Source organism: Tamandua tetradactyla, chromosome 18, assembly GCF_023851605.1.
Source record: "Tamandua tetradactyla isolate mTamTet1 chromosome 18, mTamTet1.pri, whole genome shotgun sequence".
Taxonomy (NCBI): domain Eukaryota; kingdom Metazoa; phylum Chordata; class Mammalia; order Pilosa; family Myrmecophagidae; genus Tamandua; species Tamandua tetradactyla.
The window spans coordinates 32,744,615-32,759,006 of record NC_135344.1 but is presented as its reverse complement, the minus strand read 5'-3'; the positions used below and the strand labels follow the sequence as shown (position 1 = coordinate 32,759,006).

General features: G+C 41.1%; 1 protein-coding gene across 3 annotated transcripts in view; it reads right to left on the bottom strand.

Moving 5' to 3' along the window:
- MYO5B (myosin VB) overlaps nucleotides 1–14,392 on the bottom strand; it is a 461,360-nt gene that overhangs the window by 268,579 nt on the left and 178,389 nt on the right. For all 3 annotated transcript variants that reach the window (XM_077135491.1, XM_077135492.1, XM_077135490.1), the window contains exon 2: nucleotides 12,996–13,106. In XM_077135491.1, the coding sequence (XP_076991606.1) occupies nucleotides 12,996–13,106 (111 nt within the window). The remainder of the gene's footprint in view (nucleotides 1–12,995; nucleotides 13,107–14,392) is intronic.

The window sequence follows — 14,392 nt, the reverse complement described above, 5'->3', positions numbered from 1 at the left end:
CAACTGGCAGATACATCTTTCTCAAAGCTCTGGAAAGCAGTTAAAGGACTGTAGTAACAGGGCCAGCACCAAATAGAGAAAAAAGGCTACTTAAACCTTTGTGATACAGTGGGGCTCTGGCAGTCCCTCCCCAACTGGCCTCATCTGTAACAGCCCACATGTCCAGTGTGGAGCCCTGGTCCCAGTCCTCCTGGGAGCAAAGTATCCCTTGCGAACATACTGGAAGCATGTATATCTGTCCCAACCAATCTGGTGGTGGCCTGAGGAACTGAACCAAGACATCATTCACATACTCACTGTTCCAGAATTTGGCCTGCATGTAGAAGGCAGCTCATGGAACTCTCTTATAGAATAGTCAAGAGGCTGCCTGGGGCAAACGACTGCTTGCTGTAAAACTTATATAGCACAGTGAGGAAATTTTTCCTAGGGAAAAGTTATATAGATATGAATTCACATCCATATAAAAAGGGGAATACAAAGGGCTACAAGCACATGCCTGAGACAAATTTCATGCACAGAAAGGATCAGGGAGGCCCCTTAAGCTTTGGTCTGGAGCTATTCCAAACTCTTTATATGGATGAGCCCTGAAGGAGAACACTCATACAGGCTTATCTGCAAGGACTGGGAAAAGTATTTACTTTTTTCCTTTCTTTTTTTTTTTTGTTAGCTCCTGGCATTCAAGGAAAGTTCTTTTATAACACTAGCTGGATACAAGCTGAAGAAAGACACCTCAGAGTCCAAAATCCAGAGATGACAATAAAGTATCAAAATGTCCAGGCTTCACCAAAAAATTACAAAACAAGCAAAGAAACAGAAAGTGATGGGCCCAGGCAAAGAAGAAGATTAAATCATTAGAAACCATCCATGAGGAGGACCAGACATAGGACCTTACACAGACTTTTAAAAAATAGACTATTAATACATTCAAAGGGCTAAAAGAAAACATGCACAAAGAGCTAAAGGAAATCAGGAAAATGATAGAACAACACAAAGAAAATATCAGTAGAAAGAAGGAAACTTGAAAGGGAATGAAATGGAGCTGAAAATCATGCTAACAAATTAAATATGCTCTAGAAGAGCTCAGCAGCAGATCAGAGGTGGAAGAAGCAAGAATCCATGAACTCACAAATAAGAATTGAAATCATCTTGTCTTAGGGGTAAAAGGAAGAACAAATGATAAAAGTGAACAGAGTCTGAGCAACCTGTGGGACACCACCAAGCACACCAATATATACACTGTGGGAGTCCCAGGAAAAGAAATAGAAGAAGAGGAAGTGAGAATATTCAAAGAAGTATTGCTGAAAACTTTGCAAATTTAACAAAATACATGAATACACAGATACAAGATGCTCAAAGAACTCCAAACAAGATATACCCAAACAATCCCACATCATGACATGTTATAACTGTCAAGTGCCAAAGATAAAGAGATTTCTGAAAGCCAGAAGACAGAAGCAACATGCCTCAAAAGAATCAATGCCACTCTCTCATAGGACACCATGAAAGCAAGAACGCAATGGGCATACATATTTAAAGTGCTGAAAGCAAAACTGTGAACCAAGAATTCTATACCCAGCAAAAATGACATTGAAAAAAACAAGGGAGGCATTAAGACATTCCCAGATCAAAGCTGAGGGAGTTTGTCACCACTAGATTAAAAGATGCTAAAGAGTACTACAGGTAGAAAGGAAAGGACAACAAAAAAGAGATCAAAGCTGCAGGAAGAAATAAAGATCTCCAGTAAGGAGATAACAGGAATAAATACAAATGCCAGTTTTGTTGTATTTTTGGTTTGTTATTATTCTTCTACTTCCTATAGGATCTAAAAATCAAATGCATAAAATGTAGACATAAAACCAGTGGTTTTGGATCCAATGGATAAACCTGTAGTTTGTGACAAGAACTACATAGAGGAGAAGGGATAAAGGGGTATGGAACAGTATGTATATACTTTTGACATGAGGTTGGTATCAAAGTAAACAAGAATATCAAAGATTTAGGATGCTAAATTCAAGCCCTATAGTAAGTGCAAAGAAAATACTGGAGAATGTGTAAGCTCACAGAGACAGAAATTAAATTACAGGTTGACAGGGGAAGGGGGCAGGGAGCATAGGGCACTTAATGCACATGGGGTGCAGGGTTTCTGTTTGGGGAGATGAGAAAGTTTTACTAATGGAAGGTGGTGAGAGTAGTACAATACAATGAATGTTATTAATTCCACGAATGGTATCTTTGGAAACAGTTTGACATGGGAAAGTTATGTTGTATACATGTTTCCACAATAAAAAATAGAAGAAAGAACTACAGAGACAATGACAACTAAATGCAATACATAGTCCTGAATGGGGTCTAACAAGGTGGGAAAGAAGGCTGAAAAGGACATTATTGGGACATAGGAAGCTTTACATCAATATTAAACTTCCTGAACTTGATAACTGCACTTAAAGTTGCTATATAAATGAATATCTTTGTTCTTAGGAAATGAACATAGCAATATTAAGTGTTCAAGGACTATGATATATACAGCCTATACTCAAGTGTTCAGAAAATGGGTCAATCAATACACGGACAATGGAATGATAAATTGGATAGCATGATACAGCAAATATGTCAGGTTGTTAGAATTGGTGGATTTGGTTATCCGCAGGGATAAGGATATGTGGAGGTTCTCTGCATGGAGTCTGTATTGTTTTTCTAACTGTTCTGTATTAAAAATTAAAAGATCAAAATTTTTGGGTGGGCCACAGTGGTTCAGTGGCAGAGTTCTTGCCTGCCACGCCAGAGACCCAGGTTCGATTCGTGGTATCTGCCCATGCACAAAAAAAAAAATCAGAATTTTTTTTTAAATATCAATACACCATCAGAAATTTGTACATAGAACACATCCCAAAATACAAATGGAAAACATATGAAAGAACTGTTAAACTTGACCAGTAAGCAAAACGATGCAAATAAAGAATTACTAACACTAATATTAATGGTCAGAGAAGCAAAAATAAGATTGACTGCAACTAGGAAGGGTGTGAACAAATGAGTATACTGCTTATGGGTTCAGATTGGCTCAAACTTCCTGGAGGGCAACTGGCAATATATATATTCAGAATTGTTTTTCAAAAATTTAATAAAGCAGCTGTAGGTTTATAGAGAAATTGAGCAAAAAGTCCAGAGCGCCAATATTACAGCCCCCCACCCCCACCCCACTGCACCCACGCAGTTTTCCTATTAGTAACGTTTTGCATTAGGGTATATGTTACAGCTGCTGAAACATTATATTCACATTATTAACTTTAGCCGTTCATATCAGGGTTTACTTTTTGTGTTGCGCAATTCTATAGTGGCTTTTTTTTCTGGTAACATACACACAACCTAAAATTAATCTTTTAAACCACTGTCGAGCATGGTCAGAATTTTTTAAGAATATACTCTTCTTCTTCATTCTCAGCAGATAATCCTACAAGTGAGCAAAGATATGGCTTCTGTTCTAGTTTGCTAGCTGCCGGAATGCAAAACACCAGAAACAGAATGGCTTTTAAAAAGGGGAATTTAATGAGATGCTAGCTTACAGTTCTAAGTCCAAGAAAATGTCCCAGTTAAAACAAGTCCATAGAAATATCCTATTTAAGGCATCCAGGGAAAGATACCTTGGTTCAGGAAGGCCGATGACGTTCAATGTTTCTCTCACAGCTGGAAGGGCACATGGTGAACTTGGCGGCGTCTACTGGCTTTCTCGTGGCTCTACCAAAAGAGGGACTCTCTCCAAAACGTTTCCTCTTTTAAAGGATTCCAGCAAGCAACTCCACCTTCAGTGGGTGGAGACACACCTCCATGGAAATCATCTAATCAAAAATTACCACCTACAATTGGGTGGGTCACATCTTCATGGAAACAATCAAAATGCTCCCACCCAGAAATATTGAATGAGGATCAAAGGGCATGGCTTTTCTGGGGTCTACCACATATTCAGACCAGCACAGCTTCAAAGGAGCTATAAATAGTGAAACTAAATAATATAGACCTAGATTTACTGTCAGGCAGCTATCCATAACATTCTGCTGTATGAAAAAAAGGAATTTCATAGAATGAAATACATGATTCCATTTATTTACAATTGCATACTAAAGTCTGTTTGGAATAATGGTCCCACAAATATCAATGTTTATCTACATTAGTGGGATTTTCTTATTTACACAGTTTCCTGTTATCCGTTTTTTCCTATTCGTACATTACTTAAGGTTCTTTCCTTTCTGTGAAAAACACTTTTATATTAACCTTCCCTGTACAGGAAACAAGTAAACCATTAAGATGCAAATTTCCAAAAGGCAGAACAAGGGGAAATGGAGTGTTGAGATTAGATTTTTATTTCATTAAATTCTAGAGTTGTGAGCCTTCCTCACTTCCTGCCAACTTAGTAGTGTCACTGGGACTGCAATCAGACCTCCCTACCTGAGCCGCTCTAACAGCTTCCAGGTGAGATACTGCTTGGCCCCTTAAGACCCTGTCTACTCTGCATCTCCCATGTGGCTCTCCACCCAGTCTCAGTGAGCAGCACAGGTAACAGCCAATTGTAGAGGCACAGAGTTCATCTAACCCATAACCTCATTTTTCAGATCTGAAAACTGGGACCTGAGCCCAGGGTCTTTAAGCCCAAAGGCAGAAATGCTGGCATTCTTTCTTTTCTTAGATGAATCTCTTCTCGCCATTCTCCCAAGTCTGTGGAGGGAAATGCATATGCGATTTTGTGAAAACAGGGTCCAAAAATAACCAGTGGTATTGGTTCCAGTAAAACTGATAGGGAATAAAAATGCCCAGAGCAGCAGAAAAGAGGTTAGGAGCTGCAAGCTCAGCATTCAGAGCAACAGAGTTCTTGATGCGTGTACACAGAGGGAAGGAAGGGAGGAGAGATTTAAGAACAGATTTCTCTTCTCTAACAGGAATCTGATTCTAACACTACTGCTGGTACTGAACATTTATAGCGAACATGGTTTTATTTGAACAGTAAGAGTTTGTGACAGTTACCAGGGGCCATGAACTTTCTGGCACAAAAGCATTATTTCTTAATCACTAGACCGCAGAGATGAAGCTGTGGCTAAATGTGGACACCAATCACAAAGTTAACACTTAGTCATCCACCCAGAGCGGATCTCGGTTCTCTCCTAGAGACCAAGAGTGGGGATCAGGAACAAATTGGGATCTCCAATTGGTCCCTACTAGCAGATGGAACTAGAGGACAGCTGAGAAAGTAGAGGGAGGCATCAAGTAGAGAACAGGCTCTCTAACAGGGCTCACTAGCCACATGTGGCCATTTAATTAAAATTAAAATGAAAATGTTAGCTCCTCAGTCACACTTCAAGTGCTCAAGAGCATATGTGGCTAGTGATTACCAGCTTGGACTGCACAGACATGGAGCATTCCATCAAAGTAGAAAGTACTAATGGACAGTGCTGGTCTAGACTACTCGAACCTTAGCGGGTCTATGATTCTACAACACTTCATAGATCCTGAAAAACATGAGTTGAACTGCATTGTCTGATTCTCTTCCATACATCAACTTGTGTCCACATTACATGGTATTATAGCAAGAGGATGACTATTAAAACATCTTTGACAACTCCCAGTAAATAAATTTGGAACTAGTATAATCATATATATAGGAGAGAGTAGGAAAAAGAACTTGACTTTATCTACCCACAGAACCAGAACACCTAGAGAAAGGATAAGCTGGTAAAAAAAAAAAAATAGGTTTGCCAGCTAGAAAGGGGTTGGTGTTGACCCAGAGGTGCTACTTAGAAGTCATACTCTGGTGAAAATGGCACTGAACTTAGAGTTAAACCCTACATTCAAGCCCTGACCCAATAACCAAAGCAGTGGCTCTCAAGTCTTCCTGCACAATGGAATCCCTTGGGGGGTTTAAAAAATCCTGATGCCTGAGACTCATCCCCAAATTGGCATTTAATGCGTCTGGGCTGCAACCTGGACTTTATGATTTTTTTTAAAGCTCTCTAGGATATTCAGTGTGCAAAGCTGAGAATCACTAAAGTCAAGTGCATGAGATCTTGAGCTCATCCACTTCCATGGACTTCAGTTCTCCTAATAATAAGACGAGAGGACTGGTTCCAGAAATCTTTAAGGGCTCTTGTAACTTTAATTGACTTTTTTTTCTTTCAAACTTAGGATGCAGGAGCACTTTCTTTTGTGAAATTGGGAGAGCTGTTCTGCAGGAAAAATGAAGTCAAGGAAACTATATTCTCAGCTAATAGGAGACCTCAAAAGCTTGAATCCACTTACACATACTATAGCAGCAAGCAGTTAACTCTAAGTAATTTAATATGTATTAAAAGTTTGTTTATATTATGTCCTAAACAAGTAAAAAAGATACAAACTTTTGTTTAATGAATGTTCTGCCATCTCATTCTCTAATAGTTCTGCGTGAGAGTCTTATTTCCTTCTTCTCCAGTCCCCAAAAAGATTATGTTCCTTAAAAAGAAGGCTCATGCTACTTAGCACAAGCCTAAGAAGTCAGCAGGTAACTCAGGGGTAGCTAAAGGGTTTCAAAAAGAATGTGATGTTGGAAGAGTACGAGAAAGGGTTTGACAGACCTCTAAAGATTCTTGGTCTTCAACTTTTCAGATTGTTAATCCCTATTTGTATATAGATCATATTCAATGTAAGTTAGACAGAGAGGTCCACAATGGCAAAGATATACTATTTATACTGCTGAACAACCAGATCCTGGCACATAGCAGTTATTCAACAATAATAATTTTCAAGTGAGTGACTGATGAGTGACAAAGCAAGTAACTAAAAGAAAAAGGCCACAAATGAAAAGTCACTTATGATAATAGGGTGGGGTAAACGGTCATCCTGTATTTTATGCATGATCATTCTGTAAACCTAACTTTTCTAACAATAAAAAGCCACTCATGAACTGCCTGATGCCAATACACAATTAAGAGATTTGAGTTATTAATGAAATCAGAGCAACATAAAAATATGGAATTGAAATTAATATCTTGACTTCAATTTATTGCAGGGAACATGGATTACACCTCTTGTTAGAATGATGGGAGCCCCAGTTTAACTCTTAACTTGGTGTACTTCAGCAATGGAGAGTCCAGACCACTTCCTTTGTGGGCTTTAAACCAGGGTTTCTCAACCTTCACACTACTATTTGGGGCCAGATATTCTTTCTTGTGGGGGGCTGTCCCTGGGCATTTAACAACATCCCTGGCCTTACCCACTAGATGCCAGTAGAAATCCTTCCCAGTTGTGACAACCAAAAATATCTCCAGACATGGCTAAATGTCATTCGGGGAAGTGGGAGCAGAGGGTGGCGACAATAAATTGTACCTGGCTGAGAACCACTGGCTTAAACAAAAAGAAGGAAGAACTATGGAAGTCACTTTGATGAGGACAGAGATATTCTGAATTTCCAACTGCCTTCGTGTAAATAAAAGGGAATAGCATCATAGGAACCATAGCCAGTCAGTCAATACGGAGAATAATTCAGCTAAAAGGGGGAAAGGGAAGAAGACTTGTGAAAAGTCCGTATGTCAGTCACAGTGCAAGATGCTTTTACTTCATTACTTCATTTAATTCTCACAGAGACTTGGTGACAGGAGTACTAATATCCTTCTCAATTTATAGACAGGAACACAACCTCAGAGAAGCTGGGCCAGCTGCGGAATACAGAGTAACTGGAAGAACTGGTAATTAATCCCTCAAGAACCACACAAGTTAGGTACTATCACTGTACCCAAGTTAAAGACACGGAAATTGAGGCTTAGAGTAACTGCTTTGACAAAGTTCACAGAATTATAAAGTGTTCAAGGACCCAGTCTTATCTGGGTCCAAGCTCTTAATCTTGAAGTTACATCAGTGGCTCCCAACCAAGAATGATTTTGTTCCCCCAGGAGGCATTTGGTGGTATCTGGAGACATTTTTAGTTGTCACAACTAAGGGTAGGTGCCACAAGCAGTGGTTAGAGGCCAAGAATGCTGTCAAGTCTCCTACAATGCACAGGACAGAGCACCCACTACAAAGAATCATCTGGCCTAAAATGTCAGCAGTGCTGATGTGGAGGAACCCTAGTTACTTTATTTCTAAGCCAAAGAATGAGGAGAAGTTAATGCTCAGGTTTCCAAGTTCAGGAAAAGTTTCCTTAGACGAAAATCTAAGCAGACACACAGAGAGGAGTGGTTTGGGTGCACCCTCCCTAAGGAGTGGTTTGGGTGCACCCTCCCTAGGTTGAACCCTCACCCTTCCGAATGCCTAGAAAGTACCTGGTGTCCTCACCTTACCTCCCCCAGGTGCCCGAGGCCATCTCACCCATTTGTCAACAGAAGCAGCCCAGCAAAATATCCTCCCTGAAGAGAACATGTGTGCATCAGGAAAACAGATCAGTGAAAATAACAGACAGAACTTCAGGAGTAACCTTCCACCAAGAAGTTTTACCGATATTAGAAAAGTATTACCAAATAATTTTAGTTCTCTGATTTTGCCAAATGTGTGCACAGCCTGCACTTAATCTATACTGAGTGGACAAGTGCTCTGTGGAATTCCCCAGTGTGTGAGTGGGGGGCACCAACGTGCAGGGACAACACTCCTAGTTCTTTTGTTAGATTGTAGCTCTTTGACATGATGGATACCTCCTTGGTGTAATATGATATGGCAGTAGCATCCTTATTCCTGAGCAAAAGCGGCTCCTCTCTGGGCCCTGTATTTTAAAGGGCTCCAAATATCACCAACACAAAACATAAGCTTATGAAAGTACAGGTGGGTCCCTCTGTTACCCGGGATCATCATTCAGGGCAGACGCCAGGTTATCAGCAACCCTCAAACACCACACTTGTGACTAATGCCTTCCAGCTCCAGGAAAATGCTTCTGAACACCTCTTGCCCTCAGTCCTTGAAATAAAAGACAGCTGGGTCCAGGCCCCTTGAAGGTTCCTGAGTTGTAAAATTGCCAATGTCTGAGACAGACACTGCTTTGGAGCAAAGGGAGGGATTAGGCAGCAAAGATACTTAGGTAAAAGAAAAAGACAAATGAATAAAAACCCTTTCAGCTAGCACACATGCAAAAAAAAAAAAAAAAAAAACTAACATACTGAAACAGTTTCCCAGATGTGCATCTCCTTGCTTCTACACATGTTCTAATGGGGTTCTAGGGTACTAATTAAAATCTGCACAGTATTTGTAAGCATTGCACATGATGGATGAGAAACAATTTGCAATATTGAACAATTTATATTGCTCTTCAACTTGTTTATATATATAGGGGTAGGTATAACATGCCGAAAGATGGTGACATTTTTATGTCAGCAACTAAATGGACATTGAATAGTTGAGGTGCAAACAGCTTTATTTCTGAAATGTGAAATATTTTAAATTTCAAAAAAGATAAAAATTTCAGATTGACAATTTTGATTTAAAATACACTTTAAATATTTAAACAGATGCAAGCTCATGTTTATGCTCTCGCCCTTGCCCCAATGTTAGGGTGGGCTTCGATATGTGAAGACCCTGAGGGCGCACGTTACTCTGTTTAAAGTATACATCTTCCCCTACTTTCTTCCCACTCATGAACTTAAAATCAGGGCCCTGCGCAAAGGCAGTTCTCGCCATCAACCTGGCCACCGGACACTGGAAACAAACTCAAATCAGAAAACAATTTAAATGTAAACCATGGAAACAGGGGACAGGTTTTTTCTGCCACTAGGGGGCAGGAGTTGAGCAGTTTGTAAGGGAGGGGCAGGGGAGAGAGAAGGTGGGATATCCAGAGCATCACCATGACTTGAATATACTGAAATACTTGATTCAACTTGAAAATTGATAACGCATAATGGGCAAAAAAATTCTGTTTGGGGTGATAGGAAAGTTCTGGTGATGAATGATGGATGGTGAGGGGAATACAACATTACAAATGTGATTAATCCCACTGAATTAGATGTGAAAATTTGTTATATATTGTTTCCACAGTTTAAAAATAAGGAGCATCTAAAGAGAAAATGACATGATTAAATAAGTGAGTCCAGACTGGAATTAATAATGGGGGATAAAATGTCCAAAAGGACATTGGGACATATGAAAAAAATTGGAATATAGACTGTAAACTGTAAAGTTTCTTGAACTTGATAACTGCACTCTAGGTGGATACATAAGTGAATATCCTTGCTTTCTGACAATGTACATAGCAGTATTAATTGTTCAAGAAGCATGATATATACAACATATTCTTAAATGCTTAGAAAACAGAATTATATGGCAAATACGGAAAATGTGGTAAATATCAAAAGTTGGTAGAGCTGGGTGAGTAGGGAGAGGGGCTACGTGAGAGTTCTTGATATGGGTTTTGTTTCATTTTTGCAACTATCCTGTAAGTTTGCAAGTATCTGTGCTAAGGGTTGGCACACCTAGCTACCTTTTCCCCAACACAGCTGTGGTGAGCAAAAGTTAAAAGGTATATCCTCTACTCCCAAGAAGTTTATCATCTTCTCAATGGTTTAAACATAAAACGTCGGGGGAGAACAATGAGAAGCCTGACCACCTTGAACAGAGGGGACAGGTTAGGAAGAAGACGGGAGGTCCTGACAAAAGCTGGGGGTTAGAAACATCACTGCTCTAAGGACAAAGCATCTCATTTATATTAATACTTTGCCACTTCAGTCAAACCCACAGTATTGACTTCAGCGGGAGGAAGCACAGCATTAGGGGAAAGAGATTGCTGAGCTGGATTTTCTAGCCAGCCTGGTATATCAAGGATGGTTTCAGTTTCAGAAGAGACTCTCAGCAAAGCCTTCAGAGTTAAACCATCCAGCTCCTGTATTCCTGTCCCTGATCCTCAGAAGGGCTGCGTCTCTCCTGATGATAGCTCAGGGCCAGCTGTGGACACCTAACAGCCCATGAGCGACCTGGACAGACTCATATGTTGAGAGCTTCTAATCTCCAGCCCCAGGCTACCCTCTGATTACACGCTGACTGGCCTAGTAGCTGGGGAAGGAGGAGACGGGCCCTGGGCGGCTGCCAGGATTAGTCACACAGAGCTGAATTCACTTTCAGTTGGGGAGGCAAGCATCTGCTGTTTTAGCAACAAGGCAGATCATTCTTCCCTGCCTCCCTACAACTCTTTAAAACACCCCATCCACTTAAAAGAGCAACTGAAATGAAATATGTTGGAGGATAGCTGCCATTTAAGTGAGTAAACTAACTGCATTTTGTTTCAGGTGTGTAGTAGAAAGTTATTCCACTTGGTAAACATGATTGCTTCTGTTGAGAATCTGGTTTCTCACTTCAAAGCCAAGAGACAGCTGGCAAAGTCTTCCTGCCAGGAAGAGGAAGGTGGGAAATACAGTCCTTGGTACAGACATTTTCTAACAAACTCACTGTCCCAATTTTACCAAGGGATAAACTCAAGTGGATACAAAATAGAAGTCAGTAGTAAGGGGGATGATGAAGCTTCCTACTAATCAAGTTAATCACCCACCACAGCAGGTAATACCTGAGCAAAAGACAAGGTCCATTTCTCAAGCAGGTTATTGTCATCTAGAAAGGGAGACAAGACCAAAATGCTTGAAAGAATAAAAACAAGACAGCAAATGATCAAAGGTTAATTACGTGGTACAAACTTCTAGTGCCACTGGAGTTCAGAGGGAGGTGATAAATCATGCACAAAACCTCCCTGCTGCGCTTCTTGAATTTAATCCAGTCCAAAGTGAATTTTTTATTTCTTCCCGCCACTTCCTTCAAAACCTATTTCTGTCTGGACCTCCCCATGGTAAATTCTGCATGAACAGGCTCTGCCTACATCCTCATCATGATCATAAGCCCCCTCACCCCATTCTTTCCCAGTGGCTCCCAACCATGCTGGCTCCTTTCTGGTGAACACACCCAGAGAAGACACTGTGTCTCAGGCCTTTGGTGCACAAAGCACTTGACTGGAACTCTTCTCACTTTTGGTCAACTATCTCACCTCCAAAATCTTTAATGGGTGTCTCATTTTTACAGCCGCCTCCTCAGGAGAACTAGTCTCACTGAACACCCCTTCCTGAGCAGGTCCCTTCCCTCATTTTCCCTCTCTGCACCTTGCCTATTTGGTTCTACTACAAATAGACTGCGATTCGTCACTTCCATCTCTCACCCTGTGTTCATGGTCACAGCTTGCACCTTCCTGCACTGAGCTCTACCAACCAGCCGGGCTGTTCATCCATTTATCCCCATTGCCCAGCACAGTGTCCCACGCAAGAATTCATGTTTGTGAAATGCACAAATCATAGACAGGGTGGCCACAAAAGGCTCATGAAAAGGGATACTGAATCAGACCTCTTAGAAGAGGATTTCATAATTACTACTCATCTTCCTTCTGAGTGAAACAACCTGAAAGCCAACTAATGAAAAGAATTCTTCCAGCAGCAGCAGCTGCCACATATTAAGTGGCTTATATGTCAGGTACCAGGGTAAGAACATTCCATGTATTAAGTTACTTAATTCTCAAAAGAGTTGTAAACAAACTATCATCCCCATTTTGCTGATGAAGTAACTGACACAGATTTTGCTAACTTGCCCATCACAAAGCTAGTAATGGCCAAGCCAGGATCAATCCAGGCAGTCTGGCTCCAGAACTCAGGCTCCAACCACTGCACTGTGCACTGTCTATCTCTTCTAGTACATGCCCTCCCTCCTCTATCCCGCCCTGCTCCCCATTCATGCCTTAACTCCATAAAGGAACATCTCTTCTTCCCTCCACTCTACTGACATCTTACCTCACCCATCCATGTTTCCTAGCTGCCTAGCTTCTCTTGGCTGGGCACTTATTTTTCACATTAACATCTATAGAGCCATCTTATGCTTTAGCACTTTCTCATACATTATCACTCAATAACAACAAAGATTCAAGGGTCTCATAGGCTCTAGATTACAGGAAAAACTGAAGCCCACAATATTCCATCTAACCCCATCAGGAAACACCTGAGCAACCTCCTTCCCCCATGACCAGCACTTACAGTGTCATCTTCAAGTCTGAGCTGGAGGCTCTTCTCCCCTTCCTTGTAGTCCTTGGTTAATTCAGCTGAGCGCCAAACTTCATCAGGGTCAGGGATCCAGACCCTTGTATACTGAAAGATTAAAACAAAAGAACTTTAGATCCAAAATGAAGCTTTCGGACTTCTAAGCATGTGTCACCATGAAGGGTGCTACAAAAGAGCTTTTAGAGCCATCTGGCACTTCTACCCCTCTTCATTTCAAGACACAAAATGACCCAATACCATGATGACTGGAACACAACTTACAGGATGGGTAGCAGAGGGCACCAGGTAGATTTTAAGAGAATAAATATCACAGATCAACAAAAGGAACGTTCTACAGAGAGACCACCAAACCTGCATTTGGTGAGATCTATCAGAGCCTGCACCTTCATCTCAAAGGGGGTACAAAACAGCCATCGGAGAAAGTGCCTACTGCAAACAACAAAATAAACACAAAACCTAACAACACAGCATAGCAAATCTTTAAAGCCTGAGAATCTCTGCTTTGATAGTCTGCGTTCAGGGACAAAGCCATTTTGCTGCAAAGTGAAAGAAAGCAGTCAGCAAATAGAAAGCATATTTAAGAATCCCTAAAGCTGTCAGCAACCTCATTGATTCATCTCTGCATTCTTTAAACCACAAACATACCCATCCTCCCCACCCCCTCCCACCCCCAGCAGCTACTCTGATGTGCAAAGTCACTAAATTGGCCAAGTCCCACCACGGTAGAACACACAGACCAAGGCAAGTGACGATATAGGGAGGGTTCTTCCATTATTTGCCCAATGCATTTTCAATGTAACTCAAGGAAGATACTCAGTCCTAACTGCACATTAGGATCACCTGGGAAGCTTCAAAATACCAATTCTGGGTTCCACTTCAGACCAACTGAATCAGAATCTGCTGTGACAAAAACTTCCAAGGTAAGTTTAGTGTGCTATATGGCAGTCTCTGTGGCTGTACTTCCCAGCATCACCCTCCTTACAGCTATCAAACAAAATCCTGGTGTTCTTTTCATACTTATGTTAATTCCATGGGGCCTATTTGCTTAAGAAGCCATCTGCATGCATGTATCTACGCTGTCTCAGGATTACAGAATGGTCTTAGTGGACCTCAAATAAATGGCTCCTTTGACAAACGAGTCAATTAGAATGTGTGCTTAAGTCAGCATAATCCACCTCACTGGTGGGGCAACAGCCCCAAGCATGGTCCGGCAGCTGGTCATTGCCTGTGCACAAGCAGCCGATGGGGTTAACTTTGGTCCTATTTTCCAGCGTTGTGCTCCAGGTCCTCACTTGCCTTTTTAAAAGCAAGATCTTGCCACACTTGGTCTCCAATTCAGCACTGAGCAGTGAAAAGCCATAAGGCAATAGATT